Raw genomic sequence first — 27,200 nt, 5'->3', positions numbered from 1 at the left:
TTTTTTTTTTTTTTTTTTTTTTTTAATTGATTTTGTTAAACGGATGCAAACCAGTGTGTGGATGAGACCGGTTTTAAAAACCGGTTCTATCAGTTCAGCTCTCTTGTGACTGATCTAAACCAGTCTTAAAGCAGTATAGGCACACACATACATACATCCTGCGCTGGTTTAAAACCAGCTTAATCACACTTTCAGTTAAACTGGACCAGGCCTAAGGTCCAATTACACTGTGATTTCTACCACCTTGAGGAACTCTGTTACAGCCTGATGGTTCCCCTGGCATGGTTACACTGCGGGTCATTGCTGCTGAGTTTAAAGCGGAGTTAAATTGCTCCCAGTTCTCATTCCCAGCAGGAAAACTGAATCCCCTGAACGATTGCAGGGAAACCAATGCAGAAGGGATGGAAGTGAGATTCCTTGTCTAAGAACTAGAACAATATTGGTGGAGGCTTAAAATAAAAAATTAGGGTGTGTGTGTGTGTGTGTGTGGGGTGTGGTTGTTTGCCACATTTTCCCCCCATCTCTTGCCCACTCCAGGAACGCTGTTTAAAATGCAGCTTGATCCCCTCTGGGCCTCAAGCCCCCAGTGTATTTTTAACTGCCTTGGAACTACCGTGTTGCAGCCGGGTTGGCCTCAAAATGGTGGCACTTAGGGTGTGGATTGGCCCTCTAAGCAGTGAAGCCCAAGGGACAAATTAGCTCGGCAGCTGCCTTCTGTTGTACTCGATCTTAGATCCGGCAGCCCAGCCCGTGGGGGGCTAATGACTTTACCAGACCAGAATCCAGCCCCGTTCGTCCTCTCAGGAGCTTTGGTTATGCTTCCCTCAGTGCCAGCGACAATGGGAGTGCCCGTGTTAACAAGTCTCCGGTGTCCTCTAGACCTGTCCTGAACCGGGTTAGACGCAGTCTTTGCTTCCCGGCTGCCAGGGGAGCTGAACCGCTGGGAGCGTGGCCTAGTGGATAGTGGCCCAGCTCTGCGCTATGTGACTTGTGGGCATGTCACTTCCCTATTCTGTGCGTCTTCTCCCCCCCCCCCCCCTTGTCTCTTTCGCCTGGGCTCTTTGGGGCAGGGAGTCTGTGTCTGTGCAGCTCCCAGCCCAAGGGGGGCCCTGATCATGGCTGGATATTACTGTAATAAAAGCCCAGTGTTGGGAAATCTTACAGACTAGTGTAGGCAGATTTTTTTTTTAATAGTACTGGGAAAACCTGAGGGGTGGAGGGGAAGTGGGCTCTTGTTTTCACAGCTGATGAACTCAGCAAGGAACTTCTCTCTTTCAAGAAAAGGGCAGACAGACTTTTCAAGCGTTGGTTTTCCTTAAGTGCGTAAATGTGCGGGGAAACTACACATAGCCCTTGTGCGCCTGGCAATTTGTTAAAGTGGCCTCCTGGGCCACCCAAGTCTGGGAACCCCTGCGGTGCAGCATGCTGACACCCCATGAGTGGGAGTATTGGGGTTGGGGGGAGGGACCCTTCTTCGGGACCTGTTGACAGTGGAGCTCGAACCAAGTCTGTGTGTAAACTCCGTTCCAGGTAAACTAATTCCATCTGCCAGCAGGACGGTGGTACGGATGTGTAGAGCCCCGCGCGGATACAAAATTTGGATCCGCCTCTGATCCGCAAACATGGTTTGCGGCTATAAAGCGGATAGCCCCAGATTTGCAGGACATGTTCTCTCCTAGATCTCTTTCCCCTTCCTCCCCCCCCACCCTCGCCCCGTCTGGGCCCCATCCATGCTGGCTGCCTCACATTGTTGGAAACTGGTTTTCGCTGGTCCAGTCTCTAAACAGGTGGCCTAGCTGCTAATGGGAGGTAAATGGCTCTCTTCTCCCCCCTCCCCGCCCCCATGCCACTGGACAAGCCATATTCAGCCCCAGACGAGGTGGGGGGCTGGCCGATATTCAGTGTGTGAGGGTCTGAGACGCTTTGCGAAGGCGGATCAGTATTGCTGTCCGATACGCTTGACGTTACAGGGAAACAGAGGCACAGAAGTACCATGCAGCAAACTAGTGGCTGAGGTGGGGCCAGATCCTAGGTTACCTGGGTCCCAGTCCAGGGCCTGACTTGTGCACCCCGGGAAGGAATCGGTCCGGCTCCTAGTGTGGATTCTGTGGGCTCATCTGTGCTATAACCACTGTACCGGGAGGCTGAGGTACACAGTTGTCCCCCAGCTCTGAGCCGCTGTGTGGTACAGACTGGACCGAACTGTGTCCTTGAGGGTGTTTTTTCCCTCCTCTGCCGCCTCGGACTAGGGTGACCAGGACTGGGGGGCGGGGGGGCAAGGAGGAAGTTTCGCCTAGGGTGCGAAACTTACTTGCAATGGCCATGTATATAGGCGCCTATTACCCTCCCCCCCCCACACCCCCTTCCCGACTTTTCACACTTGCTGTCTGGTCCCCTGACCTCGGACTGAGCAGGTCAAGGCGCACGGTTAGGTCCTGAGGACGCTGTAGGGGAGGATGGAGGGAGGTAGTCCTAGTGCAGACAGCGGGGAACCTTCCTCCATGCAATTGCCACTAGCCAGTTTCCCTGACTCTGTCTCCAAGGTCAGGGCAGTCTCAGCTCTGTGTCCTTGCGTAGGAGGAGCGTCTGCGTCTGGCTCTCCCAGTAGTGGCTGGCCTTGGAGGAACAGGTGGGGCCTGGGGTGAAGGATCACCTGGTAGGTGTTGGGTGTGGGGGGAGGGAGCCCATTATCTGTGGGTCAGCGACACCAGGGCTGCTTGGAGGTGGTGGGAGGCGGGTGTCTAATGACCAGACCGCCCTGCCCCTGCTTGGGAGCTCTCGGATTGCAAAGCAACAGGCTTGTAGATCAAGCTGAAGGACTGTCCCTCCCCACCCCCAACTTCATTCCCCGCTTCTTCCTCCCTCCTGGCCAGGCAGGGCCCAGCCTCCTTCCCCTCTTGCATTAATTCTGGATTAATGAGGCTCCTGGTTAACTCTCTTTCCTCCTGGCAGTCACCCACAAGAAGGTAACCCCAACCCAGTCCGCACTAACCCTGCTTTCTCTCTCTTCTCCCCCACCCCCCAGGTTTGCACAGACACCTGGATGAAGCCGAATTGGCCAAGGACTAGCGGGACCCAGCCCTACCACTGCAGCAGAGCCAAAGGAAGGAAGGAAGGCAGCTGCAGTCCAGTCTGGGGAGTGCCCGTCGAGCTAAGGGGCGTGCAATGTCCAGGACTGCGCTGGCTGCCTGCTGAACCAGAGGGGCATTGGCCCTGAGGTGTGGTGTTGGCAGAGACTAACGGCCCTGGAGCGGGGGCTTGCAACCAGCTGATTGCTCAGACGTTCTGGTGTCATCAGGGTGTCGGCCCCTCGATGCAAAGCAGCCCCTAGTGTAACGCCTTGGTGCCCGCATCCCCCAGTGCAGCGTGTCTGTGCATTTCCCCCAAGGCATTGCACTGTACTCCCTCGGGGGCATTATAACCCCCCTCCTCCCAGGGTACTGGACACCTCAGATACCTCCCAGTCCAGGGCTTTCTACCCTCTTAGGAACTTGCTGGCCAGCTCCCCTGGGGCACTGCACCCCACAGGGCGTTGTCCTCCAGATACCCCTCCCCTCCAGGACATTGCATCCTCAACTCCAGGGCATTGCACCCCAGGTGCATTGCCCGCCAACTCCCCCAGGGAGCTGCCCCTGGCTGGCAGAGCCATGAAGCTGCAGGCGGTGATGGAGAACCTGCAGCGGCAGCAGCGGGCGCGGCTGCAGCAGGAGCTGGAGGCGCGGCAGCAGGAGCAGCAGCGCTCCACGCCTCCCCCGCCAGCACTGCCCCCTCCGCCGCCCTCCGGACAGAACGTTGCCCTCCCTGCTGGGGCCTCGCTGTTGGCCCGTGGCCGCAGCCAGGACCCCGCCCCACCTGAGGAGGGGGTGGAGCTTGAGAGCGCCCGCATCCAGCGTGCCCAGATGGCTGCCCTGGCCGCTATGCGGGCAGCAGCAGCTGGACTCAGCCACTCGCCCAGCCCGGGAATGTCCGATGAGAGCCAGGCCTCAGAGGAGGAAGAAGAGGAAGAGCAGGGGGAGGAGGAGGAGGAGGATGGCGGGTACCAGCAGGAGATGGGCTCGGAGGAAGAGGAGGAGCTGTGAGTATGGATGTATAATTTTGCATAAATTAACACCTTCTGTGGCATAGGCCTTGCATACTGACTTGAATTAATGCAGCGGCGTATACGTTAATGCAGTTCTATCTCCACCCTGGGTTGTAAGCACTGGTTGAACTTGGGACCTTCACTGCTGAAAATACCACCTTTTCTACAAGAGTACATCCCTTAATGTTTAACAGTAGTGGGCTTTTATCTTCTGGCCCAGCCACTGAATGGGGATACTAGAACACTTGACCGGTATGTTACATTGATGTGTATAACATCCTAATTAGGTAAAGTAGCTTGGTTTTATGCAAATTAACATAGGAGCGTTCTTAGATTGCACGGAGACTCCTCTTGATTTAAGAAAAGTGCCCACGTACAGTCAGAATGTTGCAATGCCATAGCTTTTTTGCTGAGTCTCTGATTAGCACCTTAACTCTGTGCAAGAGGCAGGTTCGACCTTTGGCGGCTGGTGGGAAGAACCTGTTCGGGGGCAGCCCTGGTTCCTGCCCGGGAACTGCGTTTTGGGAGAGAATCCCATGGACTCAGCCTGGGGGAGGCAATTGGGGGTTGGGAAGAGGGGGTGGGATACTTTTCTGTCTACATCTCTATACCATGCCTATTGTGGTTGTTCCGGAGCATGCTGGAACACAAATGCCGTACTCAGGTGTGGCTTTCCTTTACAATTGTAGGAATTGCAGGGTAATTTGGTCCTCATCTTCTCTGGCAGCCAGCGCAGGGTCCTTAAAGCAGCCTGGTCTAGTCTTAAATTACCCAGGCAACAGGTTGTTCTGTTGCCTCTGGCTGGTGCAAGGCCACCTGTCCCCTGCTGCCCCATATAGGACAGAGCCCTTTGGACAGCCGCGGGAACTGTCTGTCAACAGCTGTCTGCTTTTGGAAGTGCCGTCTCAGTATTTTTCACTGGGATAGCAATAGGGGCCCTTTTTCCAGTTCAGTTAAAGGGTCGCTGTCCAATTAAATCCATATTTCTGATGGATAAAATTCCCTGTGTCACTAATATGTTAGATCATTTAAAATTGAAAATTAAATATTAAAAAAAAAAGCCATTATTTTGAGTCACTTCTGCTGTTTTTTGGTTTGGCTTGGGCCATGAAAACAGAATGTTGGGCTTGGATTCTGCCTATATCTCTGCCTAGCGTATGGAGTTGGGAGTAGAGAGGGAATCGCTGTACTGTAATAAATTGGTTAAATGTGTGTCCACCATTGCCCTCCACAGGATGGAATCGGAACTTTTCAGATGTGTGTGTCACATGCCCTATAGTGCAAACAGCTTATGGAGATTCTCGTTTTAGCTCAAGTATGGATGGGAGGGGGGCTGAGACTTTTTTTTTTTGTGGGAGAGGGATCGAAGTTTGGTCTCTGCTGTCGCGGTGAAGTTACAAGTGGCATAAAGTATGGTAACGATGACGCATCTGGTACAATTTATACTGTTGGCTGGGGAGGGGGAACGGGACTGGAAACCTGAAGTGTAAATCTGCCTTCTTTTTTAAAAGTCGAGCTGGTGACACACCTTCCTCTGTGCAAGCCGGTTTGCTTAAGGCAAGTTCACACCCATAGCACGACTAGCCACCTTTCAAGTTAAACGGATGCACTGGATTTTATTCCCCCTCTTGTCTTTTCCACTCTATTTGCAAGTGGCAGGAGCCAAGCGGCAGTGCTGGGGGTTCTCCAGGGGCCTGGCTCAGTGCATGGGCCCACCTTTCCCTTTAATATCTGTCTAACTTGAAAGAAAAATACACCGTTGCATCCTGGCAGAGTGTTCACCTGGAGCAAACATTTGGCAGAGCGGATCTCGATCTCACAAGGCAGAGAGGTGGGGCCCATCCACACCTTCTTGGGGATAGGGCTGTATGTTCCCAAAAACTCAGACTCTGCCGGAGTGAAGAGCCACAGTCTCGAATTGCTCTTTGCCCAACAGATGCCCGTTGTGCAATGATGAGAAATCAGCCATAGGGCACCTGTAACCTACCAGTTCAAGGTGTGTCCTGTTCTAGTGGCGGGGGCCATGTAAGGAGACCAAGTGCCTACTACTGCTGCCAGCTAATTGTCACTCTTCTAGATCAGTTAGTGGAGGCTCCAGCCTTTAGAGCTGAATGTGTCCGCTTCAGTCCTCCTGGGCAATCTGTGCCCAGCTCTGTTGCAAGCCTCTCTTTCATGTGGGATGACTTTTTTTGATGCAACCAGGGTCTGGCAGCAGCCTTCCGGGGTTGGACCATTTTGATCAGAGCAAACTTGCAAACCTCTCCGGAAACTCACCGGCGTAGACCCAGAACAGTGACACTCCTTACCAAGTTTCAGAGTAGCAGCCGTGGGTTTCTCCCCCCCCCCTCCTGCTGATGATAGCTCATCTCAATTGATTGGCCTCTTACAGTTGGTATGGGCACTTCCACCTTTTCATGTTCTCTGTATGTATAAATATCTTCTTACTGTATGTTCCAGTCTATGCACCCAATGAAGTGGGCTTTAGCCCACAAAAGCTTATGCTCCAATAAATTTGTTAGTCTCTAAGGTGCCACAAGGACTTCTACTCCTTACCAAGGGTCAGTGTATAAATGATTGATTAACCATTTATTAAAACAATCGAATAGGTGGCTTATAACCATAGGTGACAGCCACTTATAAACACCTGGTACTGATGTGCTCATGTAAACCACTGGTGAGTGCGTTGGAGATCCTCTGCGCCTGATCTGCAGCGGACGAGCCCATTACTCGACCAGTTAGGGAATCTTGACTCTTCCGCACATGCTATAGCAGCTCATGCGTTTCGCTCTGGAGGTCCCGGCCAGTCTGTGGAACGGCGGCGTTCACACTAACAGCCCCCTATGACACGCGCAACCCGTCTCCTTACAGGCCTGTATCCTCTAATCCGTTGTTATTCCTTCATAAACCATCTCTACGTGGAATCTGTTACTGTAAAGTGTGTCCCGTGGGGTCAACTTGCCAGCCACTCCCCTGGAGCATCCCAAGTGAGATTTCAGCGCGGCCCACCAAAATAAACACTTCTCTGCACAGAGGAACAGAACTGTGTAGAGCTACTCTAGTGCCAGGCAAACCTTCCCACTTGCGCTTGGGAGAACGGAAATTCAGCAGGACCCAGAGCTAATAAACCCTTTGTCCTCCCCCGCCCAACCAAAAGTGTATATGGGACAGGGGTGTGAGCTTAAGGCTTCTCCTTCCCACAGAATGACACTCTAATCTCCTTTTCAGGCAGCCATGAGGGCACACACTTACTCGTCTCCTTCCCGATCTGCACTCGGCTGTGACGAGAAACCCGGGTACAGCGAGGTGGGGGGGGGTGGGAGCTGAAATGCTGGCAAGGAAGAACTGGGTTGCTGCCTTTATTACAGACGGGTTCTCCTCTTTGCCCCTTGAAGGAGCAGGAAGGAACTAAGCTCAGTTTAGGGCTTTCTTCAGGAGTTGCTAATCCTGCCTGCCACTAAAGCCGAGTCTGCACTTAAAAAAACCTCTATATGCATCCGAAGAAGTGGGTTGTAGCCCACGAAAGCTTATGCTCTAATAAATTTGTTAGTCTCTAAGGTGCCACAAGTACTCCTGTTCTTTTTTTAAAAAAACTAGATCACCCCAGCTACCTCCCTCAGAGGTGTGAAAAATCCACACTCCTGATCACGGAGTCAAGCTGAGCTAAGTTCCTGCGTAGGCAGCGCTAGGCTGAGGGAAGAATTCTTCTGTCGACTTAGCTGCCGCTGCTGGGGGAAGTGGCATAGCGAGCGCCCTCCGTATCCTCCGATCGGAGGGGGCCCCGCAAGGAAGGGGCCCCCTAAAAGTGGCAAAATAAATACCGCATTCCAGTTTCTGCATTGTAAGGGGCCCCGCCCAGACATATGTTCGGAGGGGGCCACCGTTCGGAGGGGGCCACGTTCTTTGTTGCTACGGCCCTGACGGCAGAACCCCTCCCAGCGCTATCACGAGTGTCTGCACTGAAGGGCTACGGCTGGGCCTCCCCATCCCTATTTCATGCATTCCTGAGGTGTCCCCACCCTGATGTTGGGGGTCTGTCGATAACCAGCCCAACTGGTTGGTTGGTTTTTCCTGCTCCAGGAGAGGAGAGCTTCCTTGCCAGCAATCACGTGGGCTCGGATCCAGGGCTGTCGACACTAAGGGCAGGTCTTCACTATGGGGGGGGTCGATTTAAGATACGCAAATTCAGCTACACGAATAGTGTAGCTGAATTCGACGTATCGGAGCCGACTTACCCCGCTGTGAGGACGGCGGCAAAATCGACCTCTGCGGCTCCCCGTCGACAGCGCTTACTCCACCAGCGGAGGTGGGAGTAAGAGCGTCGATTCGGGGATCGATTGTCGCGTCCCGACGAGATGCGATAATTCGATCCCCGAGAGATCGATTTCTACCCGCCGATTCAGGCGGGTAGTGTAGACCTAGCCTAAGGGAAAAACTTCTAATCGGTTCTCAAACTGGTTCAGCTAAGCTAGCTGGAGTCCTAGTGGAGGCCTGTTTTTGTTTCTAAGATGGTCTGACCTGTTTGGGGCAGGGGGGGAACCAGGCTGTCTTAGATCACCTCAAACTGGGTCAGTGCCGCAGTTCTGACTGGCTTATCTGAGCCACTTTTGAAACCAGTTAGAAAATGTCTCCAGTAGAAACGGGTCCCTCGGTGATGTGGCAGCAAATCTAAATCCCAAAGCCTTGGGCGCAGCTCCCAGTTGAAGGGTGTGCTGCTACTTCCAGAGAGGATGGGTCACCGTGATGGAAGAGAGACTGGACTTTGACTCCGTCTGGATGGGTACATTCGGGGGACCAGTGATGATCTAATGTAGCAGAGGAATCTATGCGGTTACTGTGAATTCACACCACTGTCAATGAGAGCAGAAGCCAGCTTAAGGAGACGGTCTTCCGAGGGTGTATGTAAAATATTGTGACTTTTTTAATTACGAGAAGGAAAAAAGTTTGCAGCTGCGCCATAGGACTGCTTTGTGCTAAGGCTGCCCATCTCCCTTTGGCCAGTATGGTTGCATGGAGGAAGTGAACTGGGCTGGGGTGGAGAGTGGACAGAACTGCCCCAGTTATTCAGGGAAACTGGAAAATGTGAAAATGTTCCGTGCTTCTATTGCCTAGTGTGTGGAATAAATTATTTCTTGTTTGCAATGCAAACTGCATGGAGTTTGGTACTAATTGTTTGCAATGCAAACAGCACGGAGAGGCCCCAACTGAGATCTGGGCACAACCACCTAGTGAGAGACAGCCCTTGCCCCCAAAAGCTTACAAGAGAGAATGAATAGTTCAAAAGGCAACCTGGGAAGACTAGCTCTGGAGGACTTGCAATCCTGCATGATTGTGCTGTGGAGTTTGGAACAGTTGCCTGGCTTGCTGGATCAGAGAGATTTAGATTAGGCCACTAAGGGCTGTGTAATGAGACTTCTTGGTTTTATCCTGCCCTGATGTTCCTCTCAATATATAGCCTGTCTCAGGCTTTCCTGACCGTTGCTCCAGGGTAATAAGCTAGTAGGAGATAAAATAAGACTCTCCTGCAGATGGGCTTTCTTGTTTACATCCAAGAACGCCCAAGTCTTCTGCAGCCAAAAGTGGGCACCGGGTAGCCGTTAAATTGGGAGGCAACGGTTCCTACTGGTTAGCGCATAGGACTGGATTCTATTCTTGCCACTGGCTTGCTGTGTGTTCCTAGGGCAAGTCTCTTCCCATCTGTACAATGGAACACGATATTGAGCAGCTTAATGGAGTGCTCTGAGCTCTGCTGATAAGTGTTTATACGAGAGCAAGGGATCAACCCTTGGCTTCTCTTACTATCCTCTGCAAAGGCGCCATTGACCATGCAGCACTGGAAGCGGGTGAGGAGCTGCCTCGTCTAGTGACCTCTTAACCCCGCAGTGTGGTGCTGGCCAGATGTAAGATACTAATGCTCCAGACGGCGCAAGGGAAAGGTGGTGCCCGGGCATGGGTAATGCCTGTGTTCCTGTGCACTCAAACAACATGTGACCTATGGTAGTCGTGTTGCTTAATGCTCCGATTTAGGCACCCAACTTCCATTGAAATCCATGGGAGTTAGGAGCCTAAATATCTTTTGGGGATCTGGGCCTCAGATGCTGCGGCGATGGGCATGGTATAAGAACCTATGTAGAACAGAGCCGGTCTGGATCAGACCAAGGGTCCAGTATTTACCAGCAGCTAGAGGAGCCCTGCAGTAGGCGATTATGGGATCACTTTCCCCAGGAGAAGTTTCCTGCTGAAGCCTTGGAGTAGGAGGGTTTAGGAGGGCGTATAAATCCTCCTACTCCTTCTCGTATCTTGTGGGAAGGAGTGCCACAAGCCGTGGGGTGGACAGTGTGGGGGGAAAAAAGCATTTCCTCTACCAGTTCTCAATTTGCCCCCTTTTTGGTTTCATTGAGTGTCCCTCTAATAATCCTGATTGCATTGAATCTGGTGCCTTCTCCATTGGGGGTGGGGGGGATTCTTGGCGTGGAGGTGGGGTACATAAAATCAGGTAGCGTCTGTTTGCGTGTTGATTTTTAGCAAGCTCTCTCCAAATGCTACATCGTGAACATTCTCTTCTCTTCCCCGCCCCCCCCCTTTTTTTTTTTTTAAACTCTAGGAAGCGCAAGTGGGATGAAGATGACTTCGAAGAGGACATGGGGGAGGAGGAGGAGGAAGAGGAAGAAGAGGAGGAGGAAGATTATGAAGAGGATGAAGAAATGGGAGAGGATGAAGGGCTGGGCTCCGCAGAAGCGGTGAGATCTGGGCCGGGATCTCTGCTTCTTCGCAAGCCGCAGGCCCCCCAGCCGTACCGAGGTGAGCCACAGAGGCTGCCGGGGGGCCAGGAGCGGCTGTCGTCTGGATTGAGCCATCAGGGGCACTTGCAGCTACAGCAGCAGGCTCCAGACCATGGAGACTGGACTTACGAGGAGCAGTTCAAGCAAGTAAGTACCCATAAAGGCATATGTCCCTTTAAATGACTTGCTGGCATTGAGTTTATAAGCCGGTTACTTTTAATGCTACATCTCCAGTACTTAATCCCTTGGGGACCTTGAGCCGGGTCAAGGAGTTCTTCCCTATTGATGCACGGGGAAATTGCCGCCTCATTGCCAGAATTAAGATGTCAAGAGGTGTGTTGCCTGCCTGGCTAAGCTGGGAATGCTGGTGTATTGAGAGCTGCTCGGGCCAAGAGGCTGAGCCATCCGTGGACCTGTTTGGAATGGCTGGAGTAGCTTGGAAGGGATTTTGAAGGGTGGCAGGCGGGTCTGACGCTGTGTGTGAATGAACTCTCCAGGATAGAGACGAGAGAGCTCAAACCTCTGTTAGTTTGTGCTTCAGGGGCTTAGACGGATTTTATAGTTTGGAAATGTTGCCTCTCCTTGCAGGGAGGCGCTCTTTCGACTGGTTCCTTGTTTTGTCCTTGTCGTTCACATGCTGCCAACCTCCGGTTAAGATCTTGGCCCTGAGCCACCGGGAACAGTTTGGTACCACTTCAGAGGAAGGTGGCCAAGTCAAAGAACCAGGGAACTCCGATATCTTGGTCAGTCATTCACACCAGTGCTAATGCAGGTGTCTTGCGTTGGTGTGAATGACTCCATTGTGTGCAATCTAAATGGAGTATCTGGGTGCATGTGTCTTCAAACCAAACGTTTTTACTTGTGTCAATAATGCTTCTGTTTTTTTCTGGCTTTAATAATCCGATTTTATTTATGTATTTAAAACTCCGCTCTTCATGTGTCCGTCTGCTTGGCTGGGGTTTGTGTCTCTCGAGGGGGATATTCTGGTCGGGTTCTCGTGCACTAGCACAACTCTGCAAGGTTTGGCTTGCAAATGCAGTAGGGAATCCGTGTAGACATCTACACGGCACTCCAAACTCGCCGTTGGGATTCCCTTGTGTTGGCTTTAGGCTTTTTGAAAAGCTAGCCCGTGTGGTGTGCCCCATCCCGGGAACCATTGGTTTCTGAGGCAGATCTGACCTCCTGGCGTCTTTCTGCAAAGATCTGTGGAGGCAGAGGCACTGGCTATTTGAATCATGGTCCTTTCAGCCCTGATTAAGTATGCGATTTAAACATGGGCCTAACTCTAAGGGCAGGCCCATGCAAGTCCCATATACCGGATTGGAGATCATAAACTAGATTTCTCCTGGGTTTCACTCAGCCCCTGCCTTTCCTTCCCTTCTGGGTCCCCTGCCTCCTTGTTTGCCAAGCCTCGCTCTGGGGAAGCAAAGATCCTCTCTCCTCTCATTCATTTCCCCCCCCCCCTTCCCCTTTGGTGATTGGCCAGAGCTGGGTATTGAATCTGTAAGCCTTTGGCTAATAGAAGGAAATGTGCTTAAAGCAGGGCTCCCCAGACACTCAGAGGCTCCTTTGATGTATGTGTTTAAGTACCATCTGAGTTTAGGGCTGGGGGGAGGGGATGCTACACAGACAGTAGCAGCAGATGGAATCCAGATGGAGTGGGGTGCGGGGAGCAAAAGGAGGCTTGTGCTGCTTTTGGGGTGGTGATTATTATTATTATTGGCTGTGACCTTTTATTTTGGGGTCCCTGGCCAAGGGAAGAGAAACCGCTCCAGGGGAACAGCTGGCAAGGGCGCCCGGGGTTTGAGATCGCTGCAGGGCACTGCGAGTGGGCGCGCTTGGGTCAGCCAGAGAAAGTGTTTGCTAGAAGGATCAGGAGCCCTGGTGTCTCTACTTCCGTAACGGTACAATGCCGCTTTCCAACTTAAAAAAATAACAGGGCTGCTGATTGGTCCTGTGTGTCTGTTCGTTTTAGCTGTTGTATAGCATTTTCATCCTCCCGTAGCTTAACATTTTTGGTGCAACTAACCCTTTTTTCCAGGCTCTGATCTGATAGTTAGAGCCTAGGAAAAAAAACTCCTTGAGACTGGCTTAACTGGAGTCTTCCTTTCTTTCCACTTCCTCTGACCTAGATGGTCTCTTACTATTTGTGTCCCAGTAACATCTAGAGGCCCCAGCTGAGGTCTGGGTCCCCCTGTGCAAGGTGCTGTACATGCACATAAGACATTTTTTGGCCCCAATGAGTCTGCAGATTAAAAAGAGAAAATGGTCAGAGTGGGGAGGGGAAACTCCTGAGGCACAGAGAGAGGGAAGTGACTTGTCTTAAGGGTCACACAACAGGTCAGGGACAGTGCTGGGGTTTAAAAACCGTCTATTGTCGGAGTCTGTAGCACTCTATCCGCTAGCCCACACTGCCTCCTTGCAGCGTTACTATGAGCATTGTTACAGTCGGTCTACACGCTCCCTTTCCAAAACGCTGCTGATCCTTTCATCTCTCTAACGTACATGTGGTTTTTTGTTTTTGTTTTTTAATATATTAATTCTTCTTGTGTTGTCTTCTTGAGCTCTTGTTTACATCTTCCTCCGTCTGATATGTATCTTCTTAATGTGGCTTCTTTTGTACTTCCTGTAAATAGAGAGTGAGGGGAGCGGAATCTTTTTATCTGTGGAAAAAGCTTTTAAATACAGCAGCTGTGATCTTCCTGTTTTGTCACCCGGTTACTGCCAAAACCCTGCGCTCTGTGGGTTCTTGGGAGAGCAAGATCACACAGTCTGGTGCGCCTCTCACAGCTTTAAGAAAAGGATTCAGTTTTGGAAGCTAATGTTAAACTGAAAGTGACGAACATGGCAGCTTGTTACCTGGGGTGTGTGTTTTGATGGTGTTTTGTTAATAGGTTGAAAGTTTGTGGTTCTTAATTTAACGCTATGCTGGGCCAGAAAATCTGTGCGACTCTGTTTAGGTCGACGGAGCTTGCCAGTGCTTGTGGCTTTTTGTCACCCAAGTCTTGTAATATTTGGCGTTTCTCTTCGAGATGCAGCTCCTGGAGTCATGTGATTAGAGTGAGACTCTGTTTTCGTTTTACAGTAAAGTATGTTTCTAGCCTTTGGTTGCAGACGAAAGCTGGAAGACGTGACTCTGAGACTCACAAATAAAAAAACCTCTCTTTTTTTAAATCTTACCTCGGGCTGTGTTGGTGCTTTTCTTTTGGGGGAGCGGGGAGCTGACTCAGTTGGGCAATGCCGCCATTGTTGTAGCAATGTCCAGCTCTACCAGTGGTGGCAGGTGTGGGAACGCTAGTGTAGACAGGCTGCCGGCCACTTTAGCACCGTGTTGCGTAACCCTGCTTCGAGCAAGTCAAGGTAGCACCATGACTTTAAAATGCCAGAGAGCATTCCAAATTAAAACTGCCCTCCCCACCCCGGGTGCCGCTCCAGTGCCGGGCCTTAAGGGGCATGAGCTGGTGCAGATGCCACCTAACTGTGCATGAGAACAGGGCTGCTGGCCATGCCAGGGCACTGGTCTGGCCAGCAGTGGCAAAACCAGATCCAGGGAGCAGAGATTAGGATATTTCAAGAGCCCCCAAGGGACTTAAGGCATTCCCTTGGGCTCGTTTGCCCATCCTAGCCAGAAGCTCTCTGCTGCAGCCCCTGCTTTCCTGTCTGGGCTGGGCACGGCGAGCTCTGTTCTTCAGAGCACTAATTCCGGGAGCTCCCCGGCATCCCTGTTCTGAAGCTTTCGGCCCTGGCGTGCCCGCGCTGTGGGCGGAGGAGAGCACTGCAGACCCGCCTGGTTTGGGGAAAGCCCTTTTTTTCCCCCCCTGCAGCTGAGCATGTCAGAAAGCAAACGTGTCGGCCTCTGGACCTCCGCCAGAGGTTTCTCAGCGAAGCCTTTGGCCGGGAGCTCCGCTTGGCCTCCCTCCAGCACAGGCTTTTGACTGGGCTCCAGCCCCAGCTGATGGGGAGCAGCGCTGCTCGCTGGGAAGGAGCAGAAGGAATGTAAACAATGACTGTTAGCAGGATGTGTGGTGCAGTTTCTGCTGCGCTACTGGAGGTGCTGTCCCAGGAGGAGTTATTGACAGCGAGTACTTTATGACTTCCTTCGCCCCTGCTCTCCAGTTCTCCACACCAGCTTGAGTTGGTTTATTTTTCCCCCTTGAGATTTAAGATACATTTAAAAAAAACAACCCCTGTAACTTAATCCTTTTTTGACAATTCCTTCATGGTCGGGAGACCTACCAGCATCACAGAGGCTCATGAATCGCTGCAGCACCTAGGAGCCCTGGGCGTGGACCAGGCCCCCAGTGCGCTAGGTGCTGTACAGACCGAACCAAAAGCCGGTCCCTGCCCCATAGAGAACGAAGCCTCAAACGCCTGAGAGGTTGCTGTCCCTCCCCCAAGAGGGTCGGAGGTTCACGGTCTGATACCCGCTTTTCATAGGCGCCGCTCCCGAGCTCGGCGGTGGGGTAGCCAGTGCCTCAGCACTTCCTAAAACTGGGTCAGCCGTGACTTGCACGGAGTCCTTGCCAGAGCCGGGGACGCAGCCTCCTGGCTTGCGCTTGCTGCGAGCGCATCCCTCCCCGTTCCGCTCCTCAAGCCCTGCATGCTTCTGTGCGCAGTCCAAATACCAGGAATAATCTGGGCTGCTTATCACTCAAGACTTACTTCAGCCGGGTGCCAGTAACTCTAGCCAAGGACAAAAGCAAATTCTTATCTTCCCCCCTTGGGCAGTTACTTGATTCTCTTAGTGCCTGTCTGATTCCCTTCCCCCCCCCCACACCCCACCTTGTTTTCCTTTGGGGGGAGGCAGAGGATAGTACACCTTGGCTGGTGTCCTGGATAGCACTTAAGCATTGGCTCAAGAGGGCATTTGGCAGCATCTCCATGGCGCAGTCTGCCCGGTAACTGAGTGGGTAGCATTTGAGTTACGCAGGCTATTCTTCCTGCTTTGTAGGGATCCGGCTTGGATGCTGTTGACTCTCGAGGGATGCTTATGGGTGGAGTGGGCGCGGTTTCCCCCTGACATAGTAACCGAGAGAACTGGAGTGTGGGTTGCACAGGGCCACGGTCAAACGACTGGGGAGGGCGAGCTGTGGTCGCTGGAAGCCCAGGACAGTTCATGGTATAACATCAGCTGTTTGCTGCTGCTGCAGCACAAGGCTTGCCTGACCTCCGGCGGGTTTCTCCATCCCTTGGGCAGAGCGCAGCAAGGCTGCCTTTGAAATAAACCCAAATGGGGTTGGGGATATAAAAATGGGAGCTGACTTCCGTAGAGTAGCTAACTTCCTCCTACAAAGTCCACTTTGAAGTGTCTGACCATTGCAAGCTTCCCCCGCTTCCAGCTCAGAGCATGAGGATTCTGATCGCTATGCGAAGGCACCCGTGAAGCTCGCAACTCCAGTGTGGTTAAGACACTAGACTGGAGCTTGAGAAACCCGGGTTCAATTCCTAGCTCCGCCAGGGGGGCCTGGAGCAAGTCTCTTCACTTCTCTGGGTCTCTGTTCCCTAGCTGTGAAATGGAGATAATCTCCCTACCCTTTGCCTTGCCCATTTGGAGTGGGAGTTCTTTGGGCAGGGGCTGTCTCAGTACAAATAATAAATGTTCCTCCCACTGTACTCTGGGGTAAAGCTCTATGGGAGGGGTAGAGCATTACAGAATCCGACTCCAAGCAGCCGACATTTCTGCCCTAATTCGGCAGATGCTTCTCTGTTTAAGCAGCTCTTGGGAGTGGCATGTAACTTTCCTCTTCCTTGTTTTTTTCCTGATGGTTTGTACAGTCTAGTTCTAGGTAGAGCCCCATGAAATCACTTTTTTATTTTTCATAATTTTCTGGGAATTTTGTTGTTTTGTTCCATGTGGAGAGGGTGGAAGCAGAGTTTCGGGTTTGGCCCAGCTGCCCCTCCGTCATGATATCCAAGGGACGGCCAGACCAAATGTGAGCGGGCGGTGCTGCGACCTCGTGTGCCAGGTTACAATGCCACTGGCTCAGATCTGGCCTGGCTGTCCCCGTCGCGATGGAGGCGTGGCCAGTCTGAACGCGAATGGCGTTGCCAGTTCACAAGGCCTGGAGCAGGCAGCCGAGCCCAGACAGGCGCTGCAGTTGCGGGGTGAGATTATTTTGTTTAATATGTTTTTGTCTTTCATTTTATTCAGTGTTCTTGGCGCATTTGCCAAAAATGCCGAGGTTCGAGTTAGTCTTGTAAAACTCCAATAGACAGCGTCTCATCCCAAGGACGTAAACGCTATCGGGAGGGGTGACAGACAAGCCTTGGGGTGGGTTGTCTGCTTGTCGTCTTTATATTCTGGCTTCCATGCAGCGTCTCATCTGTTGGAAAATCCAGCAGGAGACAGGTGCTGGTTTGGGGTTCCTTTGCATTTGCAAATGAGCTACTCTCAGGTTACTAGTGGGAGTAATTCTGCTGCTGTTACACCAGCAGGCCCCGGGCACACAATCGCATTTAGCATCACGTTAACCTTGACTAAGCAATTGCCTCTCCCAACCTTCTTCCTTAAGAAAGGGGGGGGGGGGGGCGGGGCGCTGTACCCCCCAGGAGAGAAACCTGAGACACTGCTTCCCCCCCACCCCCCAAAAGGCACTGCACCAAATGTGAGCAACAATGGAGATCCATATGTAAGGTCAGAGTCTGACAAGTATCTTCTGTGGGAGATTTTTCAAAGGCACAAAAGAACAGTTAAGTGCCCAACTCCCATTGACTGTCCATGGGAGTTGGGCACTCAACTTCCCTCTTGTGCCTGTGAAAAATCTCCCGCTCTGTCTAGCCTTGTTTCATGCATCGTTACTTTGTTGTTTCCTCCCCCTACCCCCAGCGTCATTTGTATGAACTGCTCCACTCCAAGGGCCAGACTTTCAGAGGCGCTCTCTGCAGGTTGGCTGATGAGGACTCTTTTGAACATGTGACCCTGCTAGTGGGCACTGAACTTTTCTGAAAATCTGCTCCATCAGGGTTGGCCTACAGGTGGAGGGCTGGTCTGGGGGCTAAGGCGTTTGGCCTGTGACTTGGGAGACCTAGGTTCTGCCACTGATTCCCTGTGTGACCTTGAGCAAGTCACTTCATCTCTCTGGGCCTTTGTAGAAGGGGGATACTTACCTCTCCTTTGCGTCTCTGTGCCGAAGAGGGAGCTGAGCACTTGCCAGCCCAGCCCCATAGGAAAGGGAATGCTTTTCTGTTAGTGAAGGGAATTCGTACAATTTTTAACATCGGATTCTGCAGGCGTGCTCGGGGGCCTCAGCCAGGTTGGGCCTCCGTGGGCTGTACAAGCATGACCCGAGCCCCTGGCTTCCTTGGTGAAACTTCCCTCCCATCTGTGAAGATGCTGTAGCTGGTTAGTCTGTCTATCTAACCTCGGAGGGTTTTACAGATGCAGGGCAAGGCAGACAAAGCTGCCTATAAACTAGTCTGTTCCTAGCATGCTGTGCGTGCATGCCCCCTCTGACAATCTCCAAGCGCTAGGGCTGTGGGGGCAGTGCTTAGGGAGACAACAATTGATCTGAGTTTCAAATAGCTGCTCAGAGACCACAGTGCTGCATGTGGCTTAAATATGTGGAGTGGCCGAGTTCTAGTGAAACATGAGTCTGATCTCCCTAAGCCCTCTCACTGCAATAGCCCCCCGCCCCCGCGTTTAACCCTTCCATCCCGGTACGGTCTCACTACTGACGCCCTCTGCCCTGCGAAGGGATCGAAGACTTGCTAGGTGGCTAGTGAAGTATTCCCTGACCCTGTGACTTTCCTCGCTAGAGCTGCGGGCCTCGGTGGCTAGGCTGGTGAGCAGAAGGCTCAGGATGAGATGGATAATCCGCTGGGCTCAGATCGGTCTCTGGTGGTATTGAAAACAGAACGCTCCACCCCTTGCCCGAGGCCGACACGAGGTTTCAGGAGTACTGCAAGGCCCCATGGGAAAGGTGATCTGGGGTTCCTTAAATGAGTTGGTGAGGGGGCAAAGGAGGAGGAAAAGGCTCCCCACCCCTAGGAACCTGGTCCCAGATCTGAGGGCGTGAGCAAGAATTACTGAGTTAGGAAGCCAGTCCATGGCAACTCCTCCGCTTGTGAGAGCCAGCGAGCTACTGAACCAGCTGAGGTCAGATCAGAGGTCGACCTCCTGGCCACTGGCATGCTGGACAGCTTCCACAGGGAGCAGAACAAAGGAGGCCTGCACAAAGGGACAGGCGCCAGGCCATTGTCCTGGCTTGTCAGGAAAAGGTGTAGGGGCAAGTCGCAAAAAAGAAGGTTGGGGCAGGGAGGAGGAGTGAATAGAGAACAAGCTGCAGCAGAGCTGCTGGGTTCCCGGAACGTTCGAAGGGCTTCTTTCCTCCCCACTCTGTGCAGTGTGGGGCCGGGGTTTGGGCAGGGACCGCCAATGAAATCTGTGGAAGAGGAAATTTAGCACTAGAAATAGAGAAATTATAGCCCTGCGACAGCCTTCTCCTCGGGTAGAACCGGTGGGCGGAACCATGTTGCATCGGTGCTGCCCGCTGGGTGTCCCTGTAAACGGTGGTCCCCCCCTCTGAGATCATGGGCCTGTTTCAGGCTCCTAGCGGACTAGGGCTTAGAGAGCATGGGTAAAATTTTCCAGAAGTGCCCAAGTCCTGTTTTCGGGAGTGACATAGGAGCCCAAGGCCTGGTCTGCGCCTAGAACTCAGGTCGATCTAGGTACGTTGCTCAGAGGTGTTTAAAAAAATAAAATAAAAAATTCACACCCCTGGGAGACGTAGTTAAGACAACCGAAGCCCCAGGGTCGCCAGCGCTCGGTTGACAGAGGGATTTTTTTTTCCATTGACCTGGCTGCTCCCTCTCGGGACTAACTACATCAAGTGCGGGGGAAGGAGGGAGAGAACCCCTTCCATCACTGTAGCATTTGTCCCCGCTATAGCATCTTTAGTGTCAGCCGCACCCTGCGTCTCATTGAAAGTCAATGGGGACTTTGGTGTCAATGTTGCTTTTGAAAATGGGACTTCGGTGCTTTTTGGAAAATGTTACCCCGCCTGCCTCTTCACCCCCAGGCACACAGGCAGGAGGTGTGGGTTCAATTCCCTGCTCTGCTGCAGACTCTCTCTGGGTGACCTTGGACTAACCACTTACTGGCTCGGTGCCTCCGTTTCCCCATCTGTAAAATGGGGATAATAGTATCGACCTGCCCCACTGGGTGTGTTTTTGAAGATGAATTCACTAATGCTTAAGAGATGCTCACTTGCACTAAGATTTTTGCCAGGTGTTGGCTATCTGGGTGTAAAAGCACCACCCTAGTGTAGACGGGACTATAGCAGTGACGTGGCTTGCCCAAAAGGTCACATGGGGTCTGTTCCCAGGTCTACCACTAAGTGCCCCTGACTCCCAGAGCAAGTCTGCGCTACATCGCCCCCAGTCCAACACCTTATCCACTGGACCATGTTACCTCTCTTCTCACAGCCTTCCTGCCCCCCACCCCCTCACCCTCAGCTTAATGATTGATTTGGCAGTGGGCGTTCTCATGCCAAAAGAAACAAAGCTTCATTTTTCTTTTCTCCTTGGAAAGATAAGTCCACACAAAGCTTCTTACAGGTTCAGAGATTTCAAATGGGGGGTGAGGGGAGCTCACAGCGTGACTTTCAGCAAAGTTGTCAAACTAGTTCTCGTGCTGAGCTGCCGGACGTTGGCGTTGCCCTGCGAACAGGCTGAAGGGCACCCCGATAACTGACTTGTTGCCCTTGCTGCGCTGGTTAATTACTAAGTATATTGGAAATGCCAACACCCACTCGCCTCCCCCACAACTATGTCAAAATATTAAAGCAAACACTCCCTTCATTCGACTCCTGCTGGCATCACAGTGAGTTGCACAATCACAACTGCCTAGCACCTTTTTGCTTAGCTTAATTTTTTTTTAACCCTTTGTGGAAAGCTCTGTTTAACTGTTGCCTCTGGGGCACAAGTCAAGGTCTTGTTGACACTATAAAGTTGTACCACTTTAACTAAACTCGAATAATTTAAAGCTGTACAATGTCCCTACTGTGGAGGCAGTTACACTGGGGTAAAGATGCTGTTCCTAGATAGGAAGGTGATTTATATTAATATAGCGTATTCACCTTCCAATCGGTGTAACAGTTTGCACACTGAGGCTTGTATTGGTATAACTGTACCCCTTCTCCCCCCCACCCCCTGAGATAGTCACACTGGTATGATGTTCAAGTGTAGACCAGGGTAAGACAACCTGCATTGGGGCTAATTTTCCTCTTTCATTGTAATGCCAGTGACACCAGCTGAGCGTAAGTGGTGTATGCAAAAGACTTCAAATGGAGTTGCTTTTGATTTACGCCACAGGGAGGTATCTACTTCTCCGATCTAGTAAAACATTTTCTGTTTTACCCTTGTCGCTATCTTGTGTTTATGATCCGCTGCTTGCAACCACTTTTAAGGTTAAGTTTGGGAGTGTATTAAACTCCGCTCCACTTTTTGAAATCTTCCTAGCTAACGGGCGCTGTTCAAAGGGCAGCGAATAGCTACCTGGCTGTGTTCTTGCATGCGATGGTCTGGGCCTGAGTGAATTTTTATAGCCGAGTGACGAAATCCTAAGAATTAGGCAGGGTTTGTAGTGAAAACCCTGAAACGACCTTGACTCTCTTCCTACACAAGCTCCTGAAATAATGTAAGGATCAAAAGCTGGTTAATTCTACACGTGAAGCAGGCAGGATCATCCGGGAGAGGGGACAACTGCCAAAACAAAACAAAAAAAGGACCTGATCCTGCACAAAGTCCTGCTGGTAACTTTACTTCCCTGGCCGGCCTTATTGAAGTCAGTGGGTCTAATTTGGGGCATAAAGCCGTGAACAAAAGTATTTGCTGGATTTAAGGGCCCTGCTGTGCTGGGGACTGGACATCTAGTAAGAGTCCCTGACTCCAAGAGTTTGTAGTCTCTCTGGACAAGATAGCCCCATGGTGAAAGGGGAAACTGAATCACAAAGCAGGGCAGTGACTTGCCCAAGGTTACCGGCAAAGCTGGGAGTAGAACCTAAGTCTCCTGACTCCTAGTCCAGTGCTCTGTCCGCTGGACAACACTGGCTCTCCTAGTGATAGCGAAACTATCCCTTTAAAAATCATGTTGCTGCCTGAAACCCTGCTTCGCCTCCCGGTATTACATGTCGCACCGAAGGTGACGCTAACCGAAGAGATGGGTTAGAGGAAGGAGGGCTTTCATTTTTACTTTGTACATTTCATAGCGCTCTGCGTAGAGCTGGGCAAAAATGAGCCGGGAGGCAGAAATAGGAAAACTTCAACCTCTGTCTATCTAATCTAGTCTTTATTTTATTTTATTTTTAATTTCAAACCCTTCCAGCCAGATCTAGTGCATGTTGTCAGTTTCACTCTTTCCCTTCCATCTCCCCCTCAGGCTTTGATCCCACTGGAAGTCAATGCACAGCCTCAGAGCTGAAACCCTTTGCAGAATCTGGCCGCGGTCAGTTTCCTCCTGTGTGGGAGAGACACATTTAGGAAAATGGTTTCAGAGTAGCAGCCCTGTTAGTCTGTATCAGCAAAAACAATGAGGAGTACTTATGGTACCTTCGAGACTAACAAATGTATTTGAGCGTAAGCTTTCCTGGGCTAAGACCCAGTTCATCAGTTCTGATGAAGTGGGTCTTAGCCCAGGAAATCTTATGCCCAAATAAATTTGTTGGTCTCTAAGGAGCCACAAGGACTTCTCGTTATTTAGGAAAATATGGTTATTGAACCACAACAGCTAGCCTGGGAATTCAGAGGGGGGTGTGTGGGTGTGGGTGGAGGGTATTTAAAAGACAATGGGTGTTTGGACATCTACTTCCTTTTGAGCCCCTTGGATCCACCCATCTGAGGCTACTTTTAACTCCTGGTTTTGGAACTGACTATAGTATGGAGGTGCCCATCTCCTGTTGAAGTCAGGGGAGTTTGGTGCCAAAGTGTATTTTCGGGGGGTCGGGGTAGGGAGAGTAATTGTCTATTGACACCGACCCCCTTAAGATGGCTGAAAACCTGCCTGCAAAAATGGTTACCTGTGAATAGCAGTTTTTCCTCCCTGCACTGGTCCTCCCCTCCCCCCTCTCAAGAATAAACCTCTTGGGCATCCTGATATCATATCAGCAGCGCCTTTCCCCTGTAAATGCTGACTCGGCGGGGAGGGGGAGTCCGAAGGTTGAACGCAGCCCTTTTGGTTTTATGTTTATTCACCTCCCGCCCCAACAGCGAAACGTCCTGTCCTCTTCGGGTAGGTTTGATTCCCCTCCAGCATCTGCGCCATATGACTCTGGGGTGAGATCTCTGATCAGAGGCGGCTCCTTAAGCTAGCGGTGGGGGGGAAATGTCACCAGGAGATGCAGGGCTAGACAAATTCACCCTAAGCAACAAGGTGTACGGTTTCAACAGGCAGGGGAATTAACCATCAGACCACCTGAGCTAGGGCTCTGGTGGATTCTCCAGCAGTTGAAGTGTTGAACTCATGCCTCGATGTCTCTTTTAAAGATATGCCGCGGCCCAACCAGGCGTTTATGGGCCGGCTGCAGAAGTTACAGGCTGAGGTTCTATGGGTTTGGCGGTGCGGGGGTCAGAGTAGACCATTATAAAGGGTCCCTGAGGGCCATAAAACCTATGACATCCGTGACACTAGCAGCCGCCATCTCTGCAATACGCTTGCAGCAAAATAAAAGCTGACCCCTGGCTGCCACATTTTTTTTAAGGGTTAGTCCCTCTCCAGCACTTGACAGCTGAAGCGCTGGATGGGCTTCACAAACTCGAGCGGTAAAGAGAGAGGCAAATAACTCTCAGCCCTGTGTTACAGCGGGTGAGACTGAGGCATGGAGAGGGGAAGTGACCTGCCCAAGCTCACCCAGGGAGTCGCTATGGGAGAATCGGGAATAGAACGCGGGTCTCTGGACTCCGCTGTAACCACTTGACCAGGGCCGCTGGCTGGAGGCGGGTGGTTAGGCTTGATTCACAAATCAGCTATGAACCGAAATCTGGGCACACACGGGGAGCAAAACATTGTATGCCCATCTCTGAAGAAGATACTTGTGGGGTGGGAGGGCAGTGTGTGGGACTGAATTAGTGGGATGGGGGTCAGGCCAGGAACCCCCCATTTTCTTCTATCCCTTCCTTGCAAGCTGCTATCCCTGAGGCGGGCACTACGCTGCGTGGGATTCTTCCTCCTCCAGATTGGGTGGAACCCGCTCCCAGCCCTAAGAGTGAGCGATGGGATCCGGGTTCTGCGCCCTGACATAGAACGTCAACAACTCAGCTGCCCCTTCCTTGCAAAACGCGGTGCTCCACAACACTGCAAAGTGCTGTGTAACGCCACCTCCGCTGCTGGCCCAAAAAGCTTCTTATGAAATAAGCCCGCTCTGTATTTAGTCAGCATCTTAACTGTCTAAGGCAACACCTGCTTTTGAGCATCCACGCCCCTCGCCCCCACGACTTGCAGAGTACTTTACATATACAAAAAAATTCCATCTGGTGCCTTTGTGCTACTGGTGCATTGTGGAGAATCCCACCTCTGACCTTTCTGTTCCGGATTAATTTTCTTACCGCAATTTACTAATATCAGGAGTATTGAACTTAAGTGAGTTTGCAACACGCAGCCTCAGAGTTTCCTGTTGCTGCCCCTTTTGGAGTTTCCTGTGTACTAATGCGAAAGCCAGCTGCTTTCTGGTTTGCTCACGCTGTCCCGGAATTCAGCAGGCGGGAGCACGGATTTGATTAATCATTAAAATGGGAGGGTGCATGCCACAGCCTCTGATCATATGGAATTCCCCACCCCCTCACTTGCCCTCCAAGAAATAGAATAGAAGTGCCCTGGGCTATTGGGTGCATTCCGTGGGGAACGTTCTAAATTGGGTACATTCCGTGGGGCACGTTCTATCCAGGAATCTGTTGAGTGTGCATGCAGATACCAGGTAGCCTAGTGGTTGGAGCACGGTTCTGACCTTTGGAACATTGGGGTCTCGGTTCTGCTGTCACATCGCTACCCTTCCCTGTGCATTAGTTTCCCCCTCTGTACATCAGCCAGGCTAAAGCGTCGCGACCGGTGGCGGGGAGGCTTAATATTCATGGAGTGCTTTGAGATCCCCCTCTCGAACGGTGCTGAACGTTTGATATTAGACTTGTGGGACTCCAGGAATTTGGAAGGGGAGAAAGGAGACCGTAGGTTGCCAAGCTCTCTGGCCCTGCGCCGAGGAGCCAGGGGTTTACAAATCTCACGCTGGAAATGTGGCCTCTTGCTCTGACCTTTAGGGCGTGCCCTGCCCAATTCATGCTACGTTTTGCATACCCAGCTTCATTCTAAATATCCGCCTGGCCATCTCTGATTTGAAAAGAGCAGCAAAGGGTTTAGTACCCAGCTAGGGACATCTTAATGTAGCTGATTGCCAGAGGAGTGGAATGCTGGTGCTTTTTGAAAATCAGGCCTCTTTAAGATGTCCTGAGTTGGGCATTCAGAAATCACTAGTCTGTTGTGAAATCTCAACTTTACCTTTTCCTCTCCAGAACTTTTGCAACCTCTCATGTAACCTATATGCTGGGGGGGGGGGGGGGGTTGAGAGTAGGGGTGGAAACCAATTTCTCTACCACCCTTCCCCCTATCTTCAGCTTATAGACTAGTCTAGACTCTGCATTTAGCATGGGCTGCTATTAACTCTTAGGAAAAACAAGCCATACCCTCTGTAGGAGACACCGCTTTTGATTTTCTTCTCAATGATGGGGCAATCCACTAAATGATGGGGCAATAGACAGTCCGGGAAAGTGCGGGCTTTGCAAACACAGGGACCTTGTGGATCTGGAAAATGACTTTGTTTTACCTTCATCTTGTGTCAGTGGGATGGCCTTTTGGGAACCGGTAGCTAGTGGTTTTTAGGATTGTTTCAAACAAACAGGCACACGCACACACACAAACCCTGCCTGCAATCAAAAATGACACTTTCCCCCCTCACCCGCCCCCCAGCTCACTAGCTTTCTGGTTCTTCAGACCTTGTGCCCAGATCCAGGAGTCTGTTGCCCTCAGGGGCAGGTGCTGTAAATAGTTTCATGCTGTTCACATGACTCAGCCGGCAATTAAAGCTGAAAAGGGGGAAATGCATGAGGGTCTGGGGAAGTGGCGGATTCCTCGTTCAAAGGCGCCCTTTGAATAGAGCCAGTTTTCTCTTTTGATGGCTCCTCAGGATATGGCTTTGGGTTGGATGTTACTTTTGTCAGGGAGAGAGACTTCACTAATGGTTTATGCTGTGGAAGAATCACTGGGGGGAGGGGGATGACGGTGGAGGAGATCTGGGGAGTTTTTTTATTTATTTTTAAATGTAAGTAAAAGCTGTCTTTTGGCTGTTAGTATCATAACAGTACGGATCTGCAGAGTGTGGCAGATTTTGATTGCCCGTCTTGAGGTATTTGGTGTGTTTTGTTTTTAAAGCCCCAGCTCCTGGAGTCTTGTGAGTGCGTGAGAATCGCAGCTTCGATTTTTTTATTATTTTCTTTTAATGAAAGTTAAATTTCTGTCCCTCGAGCAAAAGTGTTTGTTGTTTGTTTGTTTTTGTTTTTAAGTGACCCCTTAAAGCTCAAAATGCAGAAGGCAAATCAAGAGAACCCAAATTTAGGAGAGATTTTTAGAAGAATGATTTGAAGCAAAAAAAGTCATGAATGGCTTAAATCAAGGTCTTTGAAGTCAAGAGCCTGCCTGTCTGTCTGTCTCCAGGGTTGTGATGCATCTCCCCAGACTTCCTGTGTGAACATGGGCGAGTTACTCCGCGCCTCTGGGCCACGTCCTCAAAGATACTTAGGAGGAGCCCACTCCCATTTTGAGGATCTGAACTGGGGCTAAGAGCACTTCTCAACCCCTCTGGGGGCTGGGAGGATAAATACATTAAAGATTTTGAGGCATTTAAATGCTATGGAAGCGGGGACTGTTCTTCTCATTCCAAAGCATCTTTGCAGATACGGGGAGCCGGAAGCGTTGCCATTCGCTCCTGTCCGTGGCTTATTCCTCCATTTAAACCCAGGTTGGTTATGTCCCTGCGTGCGCTGTCCCGTCATCTAGTCGTTGTCGGCCTGTAGGTTGGACTGACCCTTGGTTGCGTTTGCATAATGTTCTTTGGTATCCTCTCATCTGTTTGTCTTCTACAGTGTTCCCACCATTGTAATCTCTTCGATTACAACTAATCCCATATCCTGATTTCACATCCTACTCCCCTTCTCACTTCTTCATTTGTCTTAAAACCATTCCACTCCCATCTCTACTGCCTCCTGATGGCTGTTTCATTTCATGCAGCTGCTTCCATCGACTGTCGAGTATTACCGGTTTGTTAAATTTTCACTTTGGTCCTAAACAGAGTGATTTAATC

General features: G+C 51.2%; 1 protein-coding gene across 1 annotated transcript in view; it reads left to right on the top strand.

Annotated features, from left to right (window-relative positions):
• The window catches only part of ARID3A (AT-rich interaction domain 3A), an 86,961-nt gene that overhangs the window by 9,393 nt on the left and 50,368 nt on the right, over positions 1-27,200 (top strand). The window contains exons 2-3 of the mRNA XM_024204385.3: positions 3,026-4,075; positions 10,683-11,007. Of these exons, the coding sequence (XP_024060153.2) occupies positions 3,648-4,075; positions 10,683-11,007 (753 nt within the window). The 5' untranslated portion in view covers positions 3,026-3,647. The remainder of the gene's footprint in view (positions 1-3,025; positions 4,076-10,682; positions 11,008-27,200) is intronic.

Source organism: Terrapene carolina, unplaced genomic scaffold (assembly GCF_002925995.2).
Source record: "Terrapene carolina triunguis isolate 2854851 unplaced genomic scaffold, T_m_triunguis-2.0 Scaffold194, whole genome shotgun sequence".
Taxonomy (NCBI): Eukaryota; Metazoa; Chordata; order Testudines; family Emydidae; genus Terrapene; species Terrapene triunguis.
The sequence above is the reverse complement of the archived record's forward strand: the minus strand, read 5'-3'. Positions and strand labels throughout refer to the sequence as shown.